The sequence below is a fragment of the Ornithodoros turicata genome, chromosome 4 (assembly GCF_037126465.1).
Source record: "Ornithodoros turicata isolate Travis chromosome 4, ASM3712646v1, whole genome shotgun sequence".
NCBI classification, from domain to species: Eukaryota; Metazoa; Arthropoda; class Arachnida; order Ixodida; family Argasidae; genus Ornithodoros; species Ornithodoros turicata.
This window is the reverse complement of record NC_088204.1, coordinates 5,937,308-5,955,877: the sequence shown is the minus strand read 5'-3', so window position 1 is coordinate 5,955,877 and position 18,570 is coordinate 5,937,308. Positions and strand designations below refer to the sequence as shown.

The 18,570-nt window shown below is 46.0% G+C and overlaps 4 protein-coding genes across 4 annotated transcripts; 1 reads left to right on the top strand and 3 right to left on the bottom strand.

The window, feature by feature from the left end:
• Window positions 1–64: 64 nt before the first annotated feature.
• Window positions 65–2,104, bottom strand: LOC135390850 (U2 small nuclear ribonucleoprotein A'-like). Its single transcript, XM_064620792.1, has 7 exons — window positions 1,918–2,104; window positions 1,784–1,824; window positions 1,558–1,664; window positions 1,301–1,426; window positions 1,110–1,212; window positions 891–1,050; window positions 65–391 (listed from the first exon to the last, which is right to left on the bottom strand). The coding sequence occupies exons 1-7, from the start codon at window positions 1,997–1,999 to the stop codon at window positions 354–356; spliced, it is 657 nt and encodes a 218-aa protein (XP_064476862.1). The 5' UTR covers window positions 2,000–2,104; the 3' UTR covers window positions 65–353.
• Window positions 2,105–2,303: 199 nt separating this feature from the next.
• Window positions 2,304–5,474, bottom strand: LOC135390846 (secreted frizzled-related protein 5-like). The gene is made up of 3 exons (XM_064620788.1): window positions 4,967–5,474; window positions 4,764–4,841; window positions 2,304–4,236 (listed from the first exon to the last, which is right to left on the bottom strand). Exons 1-3 carry the CDS (start codon window positions 5,415–5,417, stop codon window positions 3,941–3,943), a joined length of 825 nt encoding a protein of 274 aa, XP_064476858.1. The 5' UTR covers window positions 5,418–5,474; the 3' UTR covers window positions 2,304–3,940.
• A 4,090-nt stretch (window positions 5,475–9,564) lies between these two features.
• On the top strand, window positions 9,565–13,081 carry LOC135390845 (E3 ubiquitin-protein ligase SIAH1A-like). Its single transcript, XM_064620787.1, has 4 exons — window positions 9,565–9,822; window positions 10,256–10,572; window positions 10,658–10,790; window positions 12,272–13,081. Exons 2-4 carry the CDS (start codon window positions 10,272–10,274, stop codon window positions 12,747–12,749), a joined length of 912 nt encoding a protein of 303 aa, XP_064476857.1. The 5' UTR covers window positions 9,565–9,822; window positions 10,256–10,271; the 3' UTR covers window positions 12,750–13,081.
• Window positions 13,082–15,669: 2,588 nt separating this feature from the next.
• LOC135390843 (uncharacterized) lies at window positions 15,670–18,371 on the bottom strand. Its single transcript, XM_064620785.1, has 4 exons — window positions 17,843–18,371; window positions 16,661–17,406; window positions 16,106–16,220; window positions 15,670–16,029 (listed from the first exon to the last, which is right to left on the bottom strand). The coding sequence occupies exons 1-4, from the start codon at window positions 18,017–18,019 to the stop codon at window positions 15,874–15,876; spliced, it is 1,194 nt and encodes a 397-aa protein (XP_064476855.1). The 5' UTR covers window positions 18,020–18,371; the 3' UTR covers window positions 15,670–15,873.
• Between the last annotated feature and the right edge of the window lie 199 nt (window positions 18,372–18,570).

Here is an 18,570-nt window from a genome sequence, read left to right as displayed (position 1 = left end):
AACTTCAAAGTTTGGTACAGTTATCCAAATTGGCTTCGATTCCTTCCAGAACCAGAAACAGACAGATGCTTATCCGCCTCGAACGAGAGGGAAGTCTTTATTACAAAAAAAGAAAAAAAAAAGACACATCGCAACTCGGCAAAAGTATCAACACTTTTGGCTGGCAGACCAAAGGTAGTAGTAGTAGTAACTGTTCTTTACAGCATCTGAACAAACATCACTTCGACCGGAAACAGCGAAATGAACCACAGTGTGGATGCTGTGAAGATGAAATGAATGGGAAAATGTACAATGCCTGGACGTGCAAGACTTTGACAAACTTGCACCATTCTGTCAAGACGAGAAGCCACGCTTCAGCTGCCGTTCACCGCTCCTGTGTCCATGGCCTCCTCTGTTCGATAAAGAGAAATGGGGAAAAGAACGATGAAAGTAAACGGCTGAAACGATTGCAAGAAACTGAAAGTAAACACAAAAGACTTAGTGTCGTCCGTAGATGAAGAAAAATTTCAAAACTGATCCATGAGGAACACAGAAATATGCCAACCTCGTAGGATGTGTCGTGCTGAATCCGACATTGCTCTGAATCGTAATTAGGCGTGAAAAGCACAAGCACAAAATGACATTTTATCAGTCCTGATAATTTGCAGCAATACCAACATGTCTATCAAGACGTGTATACGTCGTTCTCAGGTGTCAGTTCAACGGAACCATATTCTTACCATTGTGATTACCATTTTAATACTGCACAGTGCCGCGTATCATGTGAAGAAATTTGATAACTTTACAGTGCGAGATAAACATTTTTTTTTTTTTGCCAACACAAGCCTTTTAGCTTCAGCGAATGAAACTAGACAACTCATTGTGCAGATAAAGGTAGTACGTGTACCCACCACCAGGAGGCAAGACGGCACCCTTTAATGTCCTGCTGGCATCACCACTTCCCTTGGTGACAACCGCAGATGGCCCATTCTCGTCCGTGGTAACTCCGACCTCCTTTTCCAATTGCTTGCCCTTACGTCCCTTGAACAGCTGCTGTGCCTCCTGCCGTTCCTATGGCAAGCCCAAGAGTCAGTTACGAAGCATCAATAACACAGCCGACCTGGCCGTACTTTCAGACGTATCCGACGGAAATCCAGCACTCGCAGCTGCGGTAGTTTGTTGATGACGTAAAGCCGGTAGTGCTTCTTTACTGTGACAGGGTTCTTCAGCAGACTTGCAGGGGAATTAAAAAGTTTCCGAAAAGGGTTATGAAACTTTTGCGTTTTTAATAATATTTTAGTCTATTAACGTGACTACCTACCACATATATGTCAGGGTCTTGATGCTGGCGAGAGGATCGATATCTCCGAGGTTCTGTATGTGATTGCTTGTCAGCACCAAAGTTTCCAGATTGGGAATATGTTCCTGCAGGTTATCGCCGATGCGACTGCTCAAAAAGAAGAAAGAAAGGTAACACCGTGGTAGAGGGAAGTGGCGAATGGATACAGGTTATTCCAAAAGTTGTTGTGAAACCGTCTAGAAACAAAGTGGCGCATTGCACAAAAAGCGTAACCCCACCATATTCGGTTGTTGTTGAAGATTAGTGTCTTGATTCGACGCAAGAGTGGAAACCCGTCTAATTTCCTGATGTCATTGTCTGAAAAGTCGATGGAGTCGAACTGGTCCTAGAAATAAACGACATAGACTTCATTCCCCTGCACAAGCAACACAGACGGGTCGGCATTGGATATGATTCGCAAAGCCTTCATAGCCTCATGACAGCATAGAGTGCATAGACACTTACCAAAGTGGCGCCAAGGTTTTCAATTACCGGTATTTTGTACCCTAAAATTGTAAATTTAGACAGTTAGGATTCAACGATATTATTCAAACGCCAGGCTGCTGTAAAGTGACGCTTACAATGACGTCGAATCTTACCTCTTAGATCCAGTTCTCTGTCCCTAACTGGATTTATGTACTGAGCTGCTGACTCTATGAGGTCTGGTGTTAACTTCACCATTTCTTATTTGACATCCGAGCTGCAAAATAAATTGATAATACACCGGCGTTTGTCGTGCAAGAAACGTGCCTTCCGCTATTGACTTGGGCAACGGATTGGGATATGGCTAATGGCTAGACAGGCTGCACATTGTGGCCAGACACGAGTTTCGAAATGGTCCCTGCGTAGCTTTCGTGAGCGTGTTGTTCCGAAAGTAGCCGTTACTTGCATTCTGATTTATTGTTCGCTTAATTTATTATTTTATAAAATAACTCACCAGTTACCACCTCAAAGTCAGACGGCGAACGTTAGAAACAACAACACGGACATTATAAATTAGAGCTTTTATTTATTAATGCTTATCACAGTAAACAAGGGCTACTTCAGATGGGCCCCCATTAAGCATTACTGCAGAAAAATACTGAAAACATGCCACAAAAGCAATAATACTTTACGACACATTTAAAAACGACAAAAATCGGCAACCTAATTTTGAACATGAAACGTTGATCAAGACGCATCAGGCAAACTTGGTAAACCTTTTTTTAAAAACTGAGATAGTGCAACACTCCATGACTTGCCATCAAACAAACAAACAAACAAAAATCTAACTAATATAACGAAAATTGCAGCCACGATCAAGGTATAACTGACTAAAAATTGGCACAAACTTCTACAACAAGCAAGGAAAGAAAGACACTTCACAAAATGCACAAGTTCAAAATAGGTTGCAGCACTAAAAATGTCACAGCCTCCTTCTCCCCACCCCTTCCCAAGTATAAAAAAAATGGCACAGTCGAGGCTTCTATCATACATGTATACACACCTGTATATATTTATATGCAAGGGTCGGTTCACGTATATTGTAGCAAATAGGTTGGCATATTTGCAGCAAGTAAAAGTTGGCACAAAACACTAGTGGCACAACAGTTTGGCCTTGTCAAAAGGAACATCGCCTTTGTTCTGATAGCAAAGTTGTATGTTCAGAGAAAGTTTGCTTGTTTGCTTTGCTGCTTTTTTTTTTTTTTATGAAAAAGGAATAAGTGTGTTTGCCTGGCACACACCTTGTGCCTGGTTGCCCTATCTTGACCAGCATTTGCAATCTTGAAAGACCTATGAAAATGCAGCAAAAGCTTCATTGGCACTTGTAGAGGGAGTGGCAAAAACGGCTCCTCCCTGGTTCTGTGTGCATACGTATTGCATTTTTCCAAAAATAAACTGGCATGGAAAACAAAAAAACACATATACACACACAAAAAAACAGAGTTACTGTGACCTCACTGGAAACGTAAGTGGTACTTAGGGATTGCATGTTCAGAAGGTGTAATGGTGATAAAATGATCCTGTACTTGCAGTTACACCCATGAGTATTTAGCTTTTGCGTTTGTTTAGACATGCACAAATAAAGGAATAATAACTTTCCTATCTGTGGTACCCATAACCCATAACCTCAAGTGCTGTCCTTGTGCTATGCGTTTGTCCACCATAAAACTACATCTCCACACCCTAAAAAAGAAAAGAAAAAAAACATTGATGCAAGTCACCCTGCAAAGCATCACCCGGCATGTTTTAATGTATTGTCTATGGGCTAGTTCTTTGGTTAATTTTAAATATCATCCCCGATAAATTTTGTGCACAAAAAGGTTAAAAATTTCAGACCAAACGAATTACAGTAAAATGTCTTTTCCTCTCAAAACCTCGTCCGACAAAAACGGCTTGCACGACGCAATAATCTCCCGTAAAAAAAAAAAGGTTGAGTCAGATCGGTATATGGCACACCCTTGGCAATGTTGCCAAGACGCAACAATACAGCACGTACGTTATGCCGGGTCCAGCTAGGGTTCCACCCACATATACCGCAACACACACCTGCTGGTAGACAACACTGGTACGTCCCAAATGGCTGCGAGTACCTTACGGGACAGTCTGGTACAGAACCAGGGAAGAGCTGTGCCTCAGCGACTAGTGAGCAAGCGGATTGGTGCAGTCAACTCGACGCATTGTGCGGACGCTCTTGCGGAAGGCCACGGTACGCCTCCACGGGACGATGAAAGTGGGGACGAGGTGACCATCCGCGTCCCGCGTCCCCATCACCAGGAGGGACCCTCGGAGCTCTCCGCAACATTCCGTCAGGTTTGCACTGTGGAAGGCTGGACGCCTCAGGTCCTTCCGTGACAGCCCCGGTCGGAGCTTGAGTACTTTCGCCTTTTTACATCGTAGCACTGTCGGTGTCTGTTGCTTCACACGTATCCTGACCACTGAAAAGGAAGCGTTGCGTTTCCAGTATTACAACGTGGTTGGCACTTAGCTACGGCTATGACCGCATGATGTCAACCGTGGCAAGACACTGCTTGTTTTGTTCTTCAGTGGCTGGAATAGAACTAGTTTGAAACTACCAGAACAGATAATGAAATGCCATGCCATAGATTCAGAAGGTGTATGCCAGTTTTGCTTTTTCTACATAAATATTTAGATGTCTGTACAGTGAAGGCACACCTTAAAAACAGGACATTTTTATTTTTTGATTAATTTTTTTGTTATAGCATACCAGAGGATAGATGACCTATCGGAGGAAAAATACAGGTCTAGTTGCACTGCAAAGCGCACAAGTGTTTAGGGCTGTGAAGGCACGGCGATGAAAATTCGCGAGGATGATTTTATAACTTACAAGAACGTCGCACGGCCGAAATTATGCAAGGCCACGCTATTATTAGCATTGCTGGCAAGCATCATCATCTAGCTCTTCCACACATCTCTCTTTCGCAAAATATCAAGAGGGGCTCACCAAAATCTGCTCTGCAGAAATTGTCTACGAAGCTCTCTGTCGTGTTCGGCTGATGACACGCCCGACAGGCAGCTGTTTCTGCAAAAGAAACGCACGGCATCAACCTTCGCTGACAGCAGCAGACGATCCCCACGAGATAAACAAAATATGTCGACAGACTCGGGGGTGATCGATGAGCAGTTGCCAGGGCAACGCGACCTCACCTCCTTTGACCGTCGACTGCACAGTGATGCACATGTCGTTGTCCTGGGGAAACTTGTCGCAGCGGACCATATCGGGCCAAGGATAGCCGTACCGCAGCATCGTCTCCTCGCATCCGCGTCGAACGGCTTCGCACAGGCTACGGCACGGAAAGATGGGACGGTCTAGGCACACCGGAGAAAATAAGGAGCACAGGAACAGCTGTGTGTCGGGATGGCATCGCCGGTTGGCCAGCTGAACCCACGAGCGGGCTTGCTGCTGCACCTCCGCCATGCTGTCATGATCGAGGAGATTGGGCAACCGCATTTTGCTGTAGCCGATGTTTCTGCAGAGCGTGAGGTTGTCCGGGATGTCGAGGCATGTTGGCTGCGTAAAGCGACCGCCCCAGTCATAACCCCTCGCGAGGCCTACCAGCGTGAGGACGGTGACGGCGGCCCAACACCACGGAGCCATGGTCCGCCTCGGAACAGCGACTGCGGCGAAGAACAACCGGAGCAACTCTCGTTTTCAGTAGCGTTAAATGCTCACCCTATCCACTACTCCCCGTGTGCACTTCAACGTAAGAAAAAGAGAAGTACGAGTTATTATTGTACTTCTGCAATGTAAATGATGCTACTTATTAAAATATGCGCAATTTTGTGCCTTAAATTTAAGATCGGACATACTGTGATTACTTTTTCTACTGCATCATCATAGCACTATTTCGCGACACACGGAATGGCTGTTATTTAGCAACATGTCGTCCTTGCTACTGTGGCGCCATCTTCGTAACGCTGATTTTGGCGGGAACTATTCAGATGAAACAAATTACGATTCAACGTGTTGTCAACCCCTGTGTCATTAATATTGCTGAAACCTGTCCAAAAACATGCAACACAATGAAATTTAATAGGGTCATTTCCTTTTCGTGAAGGAATTCCTCCTGCGCATTGCAGACGAGACAACTGCGCGCTTGGCAGATGGTCTCCTCGTCTTGTTTTTAATTATGCATGCAAATATGATAAATGGCTGAGATGCTTCTCGCTTATCTCACACTTTGGCTTGCCAACACCATTCCAACGAAAACAAAAATAAGACGCTTATGCAAGATTGACGCGTTCCAGAAGGCTCGACATAGCCGTGAGAGTCGCGAACAGCATATAGTTGTGGGAGGAATACATATGCAGAGGGGTGAGCTGAGTTCCCCCTAACTCAACATCCTGAGGCTGGAGTGTGACACTCTCACAAACACAGAGGAGAAAAATAAACAGAGAAGGAAGAAACTTAATTACAAGAAATGGTGGGGAGGCTTGACGATTGGAAGGGGGCTTTGCAGAAAGGGGGTTCTATGGTCCCGATTCCTTTGGTTTTCATTTTAAAAAATAGGGTGGAATAAATGAGCTAAAGATGCGGAAACCAAAGTACTTTAGATAGCGTTATTTTTCACGCGTTGCCAAGACCACGTCCACGCGGAACGTTCCGGTCTGAATGGCTGGCCACGGTCTAACAATAATGTCTCTCTGCCCGAACGAATCGAGTGCGAAACTCGACCCTCCTGCCGTTTCTGGAGGAACCCGGTTGCGTTGCTTCGTTATTGTTTGGCAAATATGCTGAGAGGCTGAGAGCAAATATTATTATGAGAATAAGGAGGGTACTTGAGCGGAGGGGGACGGGTCGCCGTTCTTGGGTATACAGTGCACTGATCCCAGTGAGGTCCCGTATGGGACTTGTGGAGCTTCGGATGATGCTGCGGAGCTCGATCACGGAGAGGTAGGATTTTACACCATGAGGTGTCACAGCTGCGTCTTTCGCAGGACTCCAACGACATTGTATACTGCACTCAAAGTAAACCTGAGCGCGCGGTCAAGCGGGGTGGATATGACAGTTGTCTGGTGTGAGAGAGCTTTTAGGCGGGAGTGGGTGGATTATTATATGAATACATGTTTTGGTAGCCCAGATGTAGTGGGAAATCTCCGAAATTTCAGGGGCGGTGTCAAAAAAAAAAAAAAGAAAAAAAAATAACTCTGGGGGGTTGAAGGGAAATTCCTGATTCGGGAATCTCCGCAGCGAGCCAAGGACCATAGGGAATTCAGAAAGCACATCCAATGGTGGGGTCCGAACCCGCGTTTCGCTGTTTCCTTTTCCACATTTCTCTTCAGTGCCCCACACACCGCTCGACGGAGAAAGAGGATAAAGGGACTACGAAAAAGTCAAGCCCGCGCGAGAACCTTGCGTATAATTAGTGCCCATCCACAACAACAAGGGAACACTGCGCCATCAAATTTGCAGAAACAGTCGGAGAAAGCAGCCGCGGACGGCTGACACGATCCTCGCGTGACGTCGAAAAGTCCCCGTGCCTTTCTTCTTTGTTTGTTTCTTCTCAGCTCAGCTACATTGAGCCGCGCCGGTCTACGTCACGCGTCACATGCCAGGGGAATACACTACGTCACGATGTTCCCTCATTCTCCTATATGCTCTATGGAGAAGGAGGAGGAGTGGAGGATTTTTTAAAGGTTTCGCGCGAGCGCCGTAGGTCACCGGCACTCGTTGTTCTTTTGCTGGAGCTCATTTTATTCGTTGCAGAACACGCCGCAACAACAACAACAACAACAACAGCAACAACAACAACAAAAAAAAAAGAGAAACAAGGCGAGGGGGGGGGGGGGGGTAACCTCAGCGCTTCTTTCACTTCGCAACTGCCACCTGTGTCACCGTGTAAGCCATTGCAAAGCAGTGACGACGACCCTGGTCAACGTAGACAACGTAGGATAACACACATTTTGCCCAAGCCATTCATGATACAATGCCTGCACACTGGCGTCAATACTGTTTCTGCACGCACTTCTGCACGTTCGTGTACTCCTATGTTTTTCTAACACATGCAATGACCGAATTGTTTTGAAGTTGAAGTTAATAAACTTGACTCTCTTTCGTGGTTCACTGTGTTGTAATGTACTGCAGGCACATGCATCTATGCGGACGAATGACGCGCTTCGGTACACCTTGGCCCTGTGGATCCAGAATCGCAAACGCGCGGGGGGGGGGGGGGGGGGGTACAAAAACGAGGAGTGGGTCACAGGGAAAAAATGTAAGGGCGGTGTCGCCCCCAACATTGGGGGGGGGGGGGGGTAGGGGGGGTCTGGATAAATCACTGCCTTGGCCAGCCGAAGCACTCTCACCACACTGAACCACACACCCCTCTCACCACACCGAACAGTGAGACCACTCTCACTGTTCGGTGGTGGGTGGGGGGTTGAAAAAAGTGTGAAAATATTTTTTCCTGTGGCATTTTTAGCAAGTGCTTGGATGTGCGAGGTCTTACAGTTATATTACCGTACAGTGCATAGCATGCGAACTTTCGACCTGCATTTTGATTTTCACGATCCATTTCAGTTTCATTTCATGCTTATTGTCTTGTTCCTTTCCTGAGTGGTCAACAGTTCACGAAACGGCGCAAACTGACACAAAAGTTTGTTTGTGATATTCCATACTCCTTCTTCTTCCTGCTGAGTGCTCGATGGGAAAAATTCGTTCCCCTTCCCAAGCAAGTGCTCCAAAACACGTTCTCGTCGTTCATGGGCACTAGTACATAAACATCTATAAACATTGCCATGTTCCCTTGGCAGTTGTTGTCATTGGGCCCAAATTCTGTCCTTGATAATTAAAAAGCTCATTGGTCAAAATTAATTACGACAACGCCCCAGGACGTCGGTATGCTGCCAAAGGTGGCCCACTTAGCCAGGAATATATATCACCAATTACACATTCTAGTTGAAAAAAAAAAAAAAAGAAGAAGAAGAAGAAAAAGCATTTCCCCGTTTTTTTCTTCTTCCTGTTTCTTTCTTTAAAAAAAATCTGTCCACAGGTACCTGAGACTGGGGCACTATCAGAGATAAAGGCAAGAAGTGACGAGCTTATATGTTCACGCGACGCGAGTACAAAGAATCCCTTGTAAAGTGAATCGCATGAGGACGACCGCGGAAGTCCAGAAGGAAGTCCTTTTCCTACGAGGGGTGGGGTGGGGGTGGGGGGGGAAGCTTCCAAGGGAGGAGTGGGTACACGTTTACGAATACATGTGTATGGTTATATGCAGAATGCCTTATCCCCATCAAATCTTTGGCAACCCCCCCTAACTTTCTTTATTGTGCTTTGTCCTTTCAGCGTTGGTCACATATGGGCAAGACCAACACTACTGCAACATTGCCCCCCCCCCCCCCAACTGTTTGCAACACTTCCCTGTTCTCGCGATTCTGGCTATGCCAGCCCAGCTGTATTGCGAAACCTCCGAAATATCAAAGCTGGTGGTGCAAAGCGAGGGTGTGCACCCCCCTCCCTCTTTCTCTCTTTCACACCTGGTACCACGTAGAGATACATATGATGATGATGATGATTTCTATGTAGAGATACCGTGGTATCATTGGTATCATCGTGTCAAGCGTTTGCAGAGCAACCTACTCGCTTTATTTTCGAGGCCCATGCTGTGCATTTTCCTATATTGAGTAATATGCTCTATGCTACCGTTATGCTATTACATGTCGCGTCATTTCTGCAACAAAAGGTTTTCCGTTCATCAACTAAATTTTTCGTGCCCGATGCCCTGGATTAATGCCAAGTGGCCTGGCAACACTGGTTGGTTAGATGTCGTTTCGCCATTGTCGATTGAGGATGCGATCGTTAGAATTATGTGCGCCTTTTATTGATATAATGTGACTTATGTTACTGTAATGCGCTTTTATTTCATGAAGAGCTGTCGTTGCTTCATAACAGTTCAGAAATTTCGTAACGGGGGAAGCCAGGCGAGGCCGAAGGGGCATGAATATGGCGAACGTAGAGCCTGTTGAGGAGGAAAGGCCTAAAAAATAATATTTCTCGCTAATTGGTGAGTGAACATGCTGTTAACACCCTTATTTAGATGAGTCACCTTCACGTAGAATTTCTAGCTCAATATCCGCCCGCGAAATGCGCTAGGTAACAGTGTCATTTCGAGCTCTTTCGGGTCAATGTTTACGGAGTTGAGTATCGCTAACGAGCCTATCCTGTTGTGTCCGATTGTCGTTTGGGCGACAGCACAGTTGTACGATTTCAAGCACATGCTATTATTATGGACAACCATTAACTATCGTCACTGCATTCCTTTCTGGATCTAGCAAGTTAACAACGTAAGCCTAAGAATCACGTACTTTCCCGGAGACATGGCATTGCAAAGCGACTTTGCCCTCTTGATCTCAGCCGTTGTGCAGCTTTGATTACTTAATTTAGCAGTAGTGCAGCGAGTTCAGTTGCAGATATATGTTTCTTACTTCGCCATGCAGCTGTTCAAGTGTCGGCATGAATCGAGAGGGATGGAAGAGAAAGCCCGAAGGGTCAAACAACCCATCCCAGCGACCCCAGGGCACCCAGGGAGACGCTTTCGTGTCAGAGTTTCGGGGCCGCTGCGCAGAGGGCCGGAGTGTGTCTCCGAGCTCGACACCCACCCCAAACTCTACATCTGCCTTGGCAAGCCTATTCGAGTGCCCCGTCTGCTTCGACTACGTGCTCCCCCCAATCTTGCAGTGTCAGAACGGCCACTTGGTTTGCTCTACCTGCCGTCAAAAGCTCACTTGTTGTCCAACCTGTCGTGGACCTATGGGTAAGCCGTCTGAAATAATTACGTGGGACTGGCATATTTCTCAGGTGTTACAGGAACATCTATTCATTTGTCGCACATTTTTCAGGCAACATCCGAAACCTGGCAATGGAAAAAGTAGCTAATTCGGTATTCTTCCCGTGTAAATACTCTTCCAATGGGTGCGCCGCATTGTTGTCCCACTCGGAGAAGCCCGAGCACGAGGAAACCTGCGAATTTAGGTGAGGTGTGCTTGCTGTTCCCTTCTACCCCTCTGTTTCCACTCAATGTTGCCAACCATAGATGATGAAGGTTGAATGCATTAGCATGAAAATGTAGTTTGAAGAGCCAGGATAGTGTGTTCACTGTCTGCTTCTTCCGGGCTTTTCACTGTCATTGTGGTTTCGGAGGAGGGCGTTATCATCGGCCACACTGTTGTGCAATATCCGCGGTTGCCAATAGGGATCAATAAATATTTTCAGAGGAACATAGACAGGCATGGCAGTAAAAGTGCCTTTTATGTCTGTCGAATGACCAACCAGTATTTTTCACCAGAAAAAGATTGCAGCGCAAAGCCTGTAGCTCCAACAGCGCGCTTTTAAATGTCACTGCGGCATGACACCCTTTAAAAATTCTTTACTGTCTGCATAAAAGAATGAGGGTTTGGTTCCACAGCTTCTCTATTGTCTCAGAGTGCTGGGTATAGCTGATATCTGGTACAATTTATGAAGACGGGAGCCTCGATATAGTAGAAAGACGTCTTTTAAACAGCATCTAGTAATTGATGCCTCTCTCAATGGCACAACAGTCATTAATTTGCTGGAGCTGGCTTTCCACCCATTACCACCTTCTCAACCACTATTACCACCCTTTACAACTTTTTTACTAGCTCCATTTGTTTTACGTCACTTTGTTGAAAAGATAACTGATGACTGATTGACACTAGACTAAAAGTAACAGTGCAGCTTGTGGATTCTGAACAATGCCTGAAGTTTTCGGGAAATATTTTTTCTAAATTTGGGGAGTAAAAATTGTGTGCTCTAAATTCATGCAAATCCGTGTGGAAAACTTCCGGTACTTTAAATTCAGGGAGAAATCTGGGCTCAGTTACTCAAACTAAAAGAACTGGTTCGGTACAAATGATGTAACGTTCGCTACCAAACAAGTCAGTGTGCATTCCTACGGACGTCTCAGTGAGGACGATTTACCGGATAAAAATCCGGGGTTTCACCCTAAAGAGGCAACCTTCAATTCGGGGAAGAATCGGGTAAGACCCTAAAACTTCAGGCTCTAGCTATACTCACTGTATTGGGCGCAGTCTGTTGGCGACTCCTGCGTCGCCTGTCCCTGCAGGCCATGAAGATTGCCTGCATTAAAATGAGGAACACCAACGCGGCCACGCCAGCAATAATGGCGTAGAACTTGGTCTGCTCCGGGTCCCAAGCATTCGGGGAAGCTCCTGAAGACCAAAGCGTGTTCGCTCAGTTCAGTGAGGCCACATCTTTGTGATAGTAGACAACTTGAGTCAACGTACCTGCAGTTTGTACGTGTAAAATTTCGTTATCCTCAGCACTGATTGGTCAATTCGGGAAAGAATCGGGTTCAATCCTAGAACTTCAGGCTCTAGAGGGACCCTGTCAGCCTACACGTGGCATTGGACTTTGACCTAGCTTTTTAAACAAAATGTGTGTGTTTGACTTTTGAACTGAGCTCTTCTCTGCAGGCCATACCCGTGCCCGTGCCCAGGCGCTTCCTGCAAGTGGCAGGGCTCGCTCGACGAGGTCATGACTCACTTAATGCACTCTCACAAGTCAATCACCACACTCCAAGGTGAAGACATCGTTTTCCTCGCCACGGACATCACGCTACCCGGCGCGGTCGACTGGGTCATGATGCAGTCCTGTTTTGGCCACCAGTTCATGTTGGTCCTCGAGAAGCAGGAAAAATACGACGGCCACCAGCAGTTCTTCGCCGTCGTGCAGCTGATTGGTTCGCGCAAGCAGGCCGAGAAGTTCATCTACCGGCTCGAGCTCAACGGACACAAGCGTCGACTGACGTGGGAGGCCACTCCGCGGAGCATCCACGAGGGGATACAGGCAGCCATCATCAACAGCGATTGCCTGGTGTTCGACACGAGCATCGCTCACCTGTTCGCGGATAACGGGAACCTCGGCATCAACGTCACCATCTCGTTTGCGTGAAGACAACGGGAAGACGCTAGTTGAGTGTAACCTAACTGTGAAAGACTACTGAATACTGTATTGAAGTGAGTTGTGACATGAACTTGCAGTTTTCCGACTGCTGAGTTCTTCCGCGGTACGCAGTGCTTTGGATTATGTGCATAGACGAGGAAGAGACTGACCGTCCACCTTGGACGCGGAGCTTACTGCTCGTACATGAGAGGTGCTGCTGTTTACACTTGTGATCGACGTTACTGGCATTATAAACGAGGGGGAAAACCTGCTGTACGAGGTTAGAAAGTTAATTTCAGACTCGTGATTGATGCTGAAAATGTTCTTCTGAAGATCTTCGACTTCTCTGTGTGGCTCCTTAAATTTGAGCACATGTCATATTAGCTGATCTAAACAACAGGCACCCTAACGTCGATACATCAAATCATAAACATCCTTTTATGCGTGATGTCCTTCAATTTAGTTGCGTTTGCTGTCGAGCGAAAACTGGTGATCTTGACAAAACAAATAGAAAAATGACATTGAATGGACATACAAATTGTTTCAGTAGCTATGTGAGAAAAAAAAAAACGGAACGCTGCGGAAGAATATGTGATCGGCGACGTTTATCTGTGGAATTTTTTTGCAATCCGCAAAGCAAGTTTGTCAAATTCTCATTGAAATAAATTTAATTTCTGGAATTGAACTTTGAAATTTGCCAAGACGATGTCACATTCTCTTTTATTTTTTTTGCTCAAAGCTTTTACCAATATTTACCCATTCTGGCTATCCGTCATTATCAGCAGAAGCACTGAAAGGAGCATCTGGGAAACATTTTTCTACAGATAAATATCACCGATTGCATTTCCACAGCATGCTGTGTTAATTTTTTTTTTTTACATGGCTACCGAAACCACCTGTATATGCTCATTAGGAACAGTTATGGGTTGCAAGAATGTTTGCATTCACATTTTTATGCTTTGAAACACGATGCGCGGTGTACATCATTTCGTGTTAGAAACCCTGAAGCTACTTAGTACCGGTGCCTCGAAATATGGGTGTCAATGACAAATAAATAGTTGCAGCAGAAGTTTTTGTTGTAGCTCAAGATTATGGATGTGCCAACCGATCCACGAATCCTGGGCAGGGATTAGAGATTCGCGAATCCGAATCCCAGTGGCCAAAACGGTGAATCAAATCTTTCGAATCCAGCAACCACGTTTGTGCGCTGAAGCCTGATTGGCCGACAGATGTTTTCTTGTTTGTTTACGTTGCTCTGGAGTGAAAGAGTTCAGGCAGGAACTGTGACGTTACAAGTTTAAAAGTAACCCGTTTTTTTCTTTCGATTGTTGCTTAGTTTTATGGAAATAATTCAGACTCGAGAATTTATGTGTTTCTTGTAGTCGACGAACAACGTGTTAAATAAATTAAGTTTAAGAACTATATGGGGTATATTTTCTCCTGAAACTGAAGCATTATTTAATTTGTTTTTAATTAAGCAAAGGCATCTATTCTATTCTGGTTCAAAACATTTTTCACTAGAAGTGTTTTTTTTTTTTCCCCTGGCTTTTCAAACTCTTTTTTTTTTAAAAGAAAGGATTCGAAAGATTTGTGGATTCGTAGAACCTACCTTGTTTTCGGATTCGAAAAATTTAGGATTTGTCCCATCTCTACTCAAGATACACAATATCTGCAGCACATTGTGTACTTCTGTGTGTTGCCATGCAGTGTCCATTACAAGGAAGCGTGCTTCTACAAAGTTAACTGATAAGGAATGTGCATGGAACCCACTTCCTTCACACGTCTCGACTTATATAAGCACTTACGGAGTACACGTTGACAGAATGTTTGGCCTGCCTAGAATTCTCGTGATACCACAGCAGGAAGTAACTACTGCAGAGATGAGTATATCCCTTCCAAATAGTGGAAGCTGCATCAAAACAATGTGTACCTTGTCAACGCAGCAGTTCTCAACTTATTTTATGGAAGGGAAGCCGCGATCGTGTGAGCATGATTTTGAGGAACCTTCCTTCTACCACACTATGGTGGACATGAGTGTCAAAAGGGGACCGTGCGAGAAAGACTGGTGGCACACTGTTGATTTTTATTTTTTATTATACAGTCTAAACTCGTTAATATGACCACGTGAATTTGTCATATTAACGAACACCACGTGTTGAATCGTACCACACCCTTTACGTGAGTTTCGAAAGGGAGAAAATTACGTAAGGTGGTAACAGAATACGAATAATAATACGCTTCTTCATTCCAGCAGTCGGCTGTGTTCGTTTGCACTTCGTATCGGACACGGTCGATGAATGCCGTTCGACTGCAGCAGGTCACTATGACCATGTGTCCAAGGACTCTGCCCTTTTAAGCGCGTCAGACAGGGGGGCATCATGAGTCACCCACAAAAGTGGGCCATCGTTTTGGCCCCTATAGGTCAGGAGAACTGCCGGTTCGGTGACCAACGGTTGTAGTAACGAGGTCAAAGCACACGTGTTTGCCACTAGTTGTGCAGGAAATACCGGTCATTTGTCATATAAACGAAATGTCATATTAACGAACAAGTATTACATGCGGAGGCCGATGGGAGGAAATGGTTCCCGAGAAAAACGGTCGTAAAGCGGAGACGTCATATTAACGAGGTCTGACTGTCTGATTCAACTGGTGTTGAAGGGGGTGGAAGGGGGCTGTTGGCAGTGCATCTCTATGACGTGTCTCATCCGCGAGGCCGAGCGATATTGATACCAGTCTCGATGCAAACGGTGAGATGTCGAACTACTATTGGACAGGCTGGCCGAAGGCGAGCCTTATTAAGCGCTGAAGTTTCACTTCCATGAGCTCGAGACAGTTCTGTTCGCAGAGCCTCGGGACACGGTTCCCTAGTTGAGAACCACTGTGTCAACATCAAACCGAGTGAACATGAACAGACAAGTTCCAACATTCATCACATTATAGGTTTGATTTTACTGCCAGACATCCGAAAAAAGATAACAAACACGACGATATACGCAACCCAGCACGTAAACTTATTCCGTTGCTTTTATGGCTGCTACATTAATCCTAAAATACTTCTCTCCAGAAATCTCTCTCACGTCAAAGGCACTGCATAGTCCGACGGACAGTGTTCCTCGACACAAACAGGCACACATCACAAGGCCTGACTGGCTGAACTCTGACTGCAGTAGACGACGGCCCCGACAAGGTTGACGGCCGAGGCGAGCACAAACACGGGGAACCACCGGCCGTGAGACTGCGTCACCAGTTCAGCCGTCAGCGGTCCGCAGAGTATGCCCGGTATCGTTGCCTGTGTGGAACAAAAAAAAAAACGTTTTGCGGATTGGCCTTCATGTAGAAGCGTGGCAGAACCGTAGATCACTTACGAGGGTGTTGGAAACCGCAAAGGTGATCCCCGCGTGATTCGGTGCAATGTCGGCATGGTTGCTCAGGTGACCAGCCGAATTGCATGCCAAGAGACCCATCGACATTGAGACGAATCTGAAAGCACCAAAATTACATTGAAGTCGTGAAAGAGCCGACGTTCTCCAGTGGGGCTCCATCCTGTCACGGCACCCGGTAGGTTGTCCGGAGCTTCACGGGGATGCGTTATTAGTATAATTAATAAATAATCTGCTATTATTACGCATAGGGGCAGTTTTGTCAGTAATACTATAAAAATTCGAGGCAAAGTTATGTGCAGAAAAAGTCACTGTCCTATCACCCAATGCTGGTAAGTGCTGCAATGCAGCGAATGGCACCACAGTTACACCAGCTGAAGCCCAATTTCATTTCCGATGCCAAGGAGTGTTTATGCCTGCAGCTTAATCCCCGAATTATTTCATAATTGTAGACAACTACAGATATGTACACTAAAACTGTGGGAGGCCAATTGAGACTTTTTTTTTTTTTTTTTTCATTTTGCATATTTTGATACTCACATCACAGCAGCCAACATGTTGTCGACGGCGCAGAAGCAGAGCAGGAACAAACCCGGGCCCGCCAGTCCGACGGCTGTCATCAACCTCCGCACCGACAGCACGCTCCAGCGTCTTGCCACGAGCGAATCCGCGAGGTGCCCCGCCAGGACGCCACATCCCGAGTTGAACATGTACGGAACGGCCGTCAGCGATATGTGCTGGCTGTTGGCGCCCAGGCTGCGAGTCAAGTACGTCGGCAGCCACTGCATGATGACGTAGCTCGACCAGTTCATGGCAAAGTGCGCGATGTAGACTGCCCACAAGGGCCAGTGGCACAGGAATTCCGTCCAGCGGACGTTAGGATTGGTCACTTTCGGGAGGAGGGGATCCGGTCTCGGCTCTTCTCGGTACAGCAGCAGCCACGCGATCGTCCAAGCGATACCGAGGTATCCAAATCCGTAGAACATCCACGGCCAAGACAGGTGGGGACAGATGAGCGAAGCGGCAGTCTGTCCGACGGCGCCCGCCGCGACCAGGTACGCGAATGCTCTGGACCGTTCCTCCACCGGGACAGAGTGGGCGAGGATGTGGAACATGGTCGGCAGGCCGAGACCCTCGCCGAGGCCGAGGAGAACTCGACAGATGATGAGAGCCGTTAGAGATGATGAGACGAGAGGCGTGGCGACGGTGGACATGGACCACAGCAGAACTGCCCACGTCATGACGGTGCGCCCACCAAAGCGGGAAGGTGTGCTGGCTCCGATTACCTGAAGGGAACGAGTTTAATAGGAGTGACAGCTGTCGTCTGCTTAGATGTGTGGCTAGCGGTATGCAAAATATGTATGTTGCAGCGCTGTAATGCCTGTTATACGTCTCTTGTCAGTTTTCCCTATCAAAACTGTTTGTCTACAAAATGTATTGGTGACATTTACACCTTCATCAAATAAGATTACGCACATCCTTCGTGCACACTGCTGCTTTCAAGTTACTGCAGGTATTCATGTAAATTTCGTTGTCCTTCAGTAGAAACGAAATCAACTGGCACCAGAACAGCAGAAACAAAGTTTGGGAACCTACGAAAAGAAAAAAAAAAAGCTAGGATGTCATTATATATACATAGTGGTTTCCTGTCGATGACATTCGGTGCACTAATGTGCTCCCACAGAAACCACTCAGCGTTGCACCAGGCAATATGCTGCTCACCTGACTAGTGATATACCCAAATGCGAATGCACTGAGGATCCATCCTTGCCAGTGGAGATTCCACTTGTATTCATCTGTCATCGGAATGATCGCAATAGGCATGATGATACGATCAGCGGCATTGATGAAGTTTGCCAGCGAGCACAGAGCTATTGTCCTTGATGTTCTGGCTAACATACTGTTCACGTTAGCCGTCAAGCTTCAGTCAACTTGGTTACGAAACACGCAATGCACTGACACAACAGCTCAATATGTCACATCGCAAATCTACACGAATTTCTGAGAATTAGTATTAGAAGCACGCTGTAGTAGTAGTAATAAACTAGCAAGATGTGGTATGACCCACGTCATCTTCGTAGATGCCAAGAACAACGTTGTCGTTGTGGGGTTAACGTTTTTCCCACGCTGACAGATAAGCAACTATACACGCAGACTGTTTTGGGTTAACTTTACTTCTGACTAGTTAGGTTTTCGTAAAGGCGCACGCACCGAACACAGACAAGCCGACGTTACCATGTTGATTTTTTACACTGATATAAATAAAACGCGACGCAGGAGCGTATCAGATTCATCGTATAGAAAGCTAATGCAAATGAAAAGTGAAAATCGATATTAAAGTGCATGAAAGTATTTTATATTAATTGAAATCTAATAAATATGTGAGCTAAAAGTAATATAAAACAACGGCACTCTTTGCGTTTCTCGTTTTGTATGCACCCAGAAAGGCC

Excerpts from the sequence above, each read along its gene's own strand:
- LOC135390845 (XM_064620787.1), top strand. The coding sequence starts at position 10,272 with ATGAATCGAGAGGGATGGAAGAGAAAGCCCGAAGGGTCAAACAACCCA. Across the intron at positions 10,573-10,657 it reads AACCTGTCGTGGACCTATGG|GCAACATCCGAAACCTGGCA; the intron begins GTAAGCCGTCTG and ends CACATTTTTCAG. Across the intron at positions 10,791-12,271 it reads GAGGAAACCTGCGAATTTAG|GCCATACCCGTGCCCGTGCC; the intron begins GTGAGGTGTGCT and ends TCTTCTCTGCAG.
- LOC135390843 (XM_064620785.1), bottom strand. The coding sequence starts at position 18,019 with ATGTTAGCCAGAACATCAAGGACAATAGCTCTGTGCTCGCTGGCAAAC. Across the intron at positions 17,407-17,842 it reads TTGGGTATATCACTAGTCAG|GTAATCGGAGCCAGCACACC; the intron begins GTGAGCAGCATA and ends CGTTCCCTTCAG. Across the intron at positions 16,221-16,660 it reads AACATGTTGGCTGCTGTGAT|ATTCGTCTCAATGTCGATGG; the intron begins GTGAGTATCAAA and ends TGGTGCTTTCAG.
- LOC135390850 (XM_064620792.1), bottom strand. The coding sequence starts at position 1,999 with ATGGTGAAGTTAACACCAGACCTCATAGAGTCAGCAGCTCAGTACATA. Across the intron at positions 1,665-1,783 it reads AAAACCTTGGCGCCACTTTG|GACCAGTTCGACTCCATCGA; the intron begins GTAAGTGTCTAT and ends GTTTATTTCTAG. Across the intron at positions 1,427-1,557 it reads TTCAACAACAACCGAATATG|TCGCATCGGCGATAACCTGC; the intron begins GTGGGGTTACGC and ends CTTTTTGAGCAG.
- LOC135390846 (XM_064620788.1), bottom strand. The coding sequence starts at position 5,417 with ATGGCTCCGTGGTGTTGGGCCGCCGTCACCGTCCTCACGCTGGTAGGC. Across the intron at positions 4,842-4,966 it reads GCAGTCGACGGTCAAAGGAG|AAACAGCTGCCTGTCGGGCG; the intron begins GTGAGGTCGCGT and ends TTTCTTTTGCAG. Across the intron at positions 4,237-4,763 it reads TTTCTGCAGAGCAGATTTTG|TGGTCAGGATACGTGTGAAG; the intron begins GTGAGCCCCTCT and ends CTTCCTTTTCAG.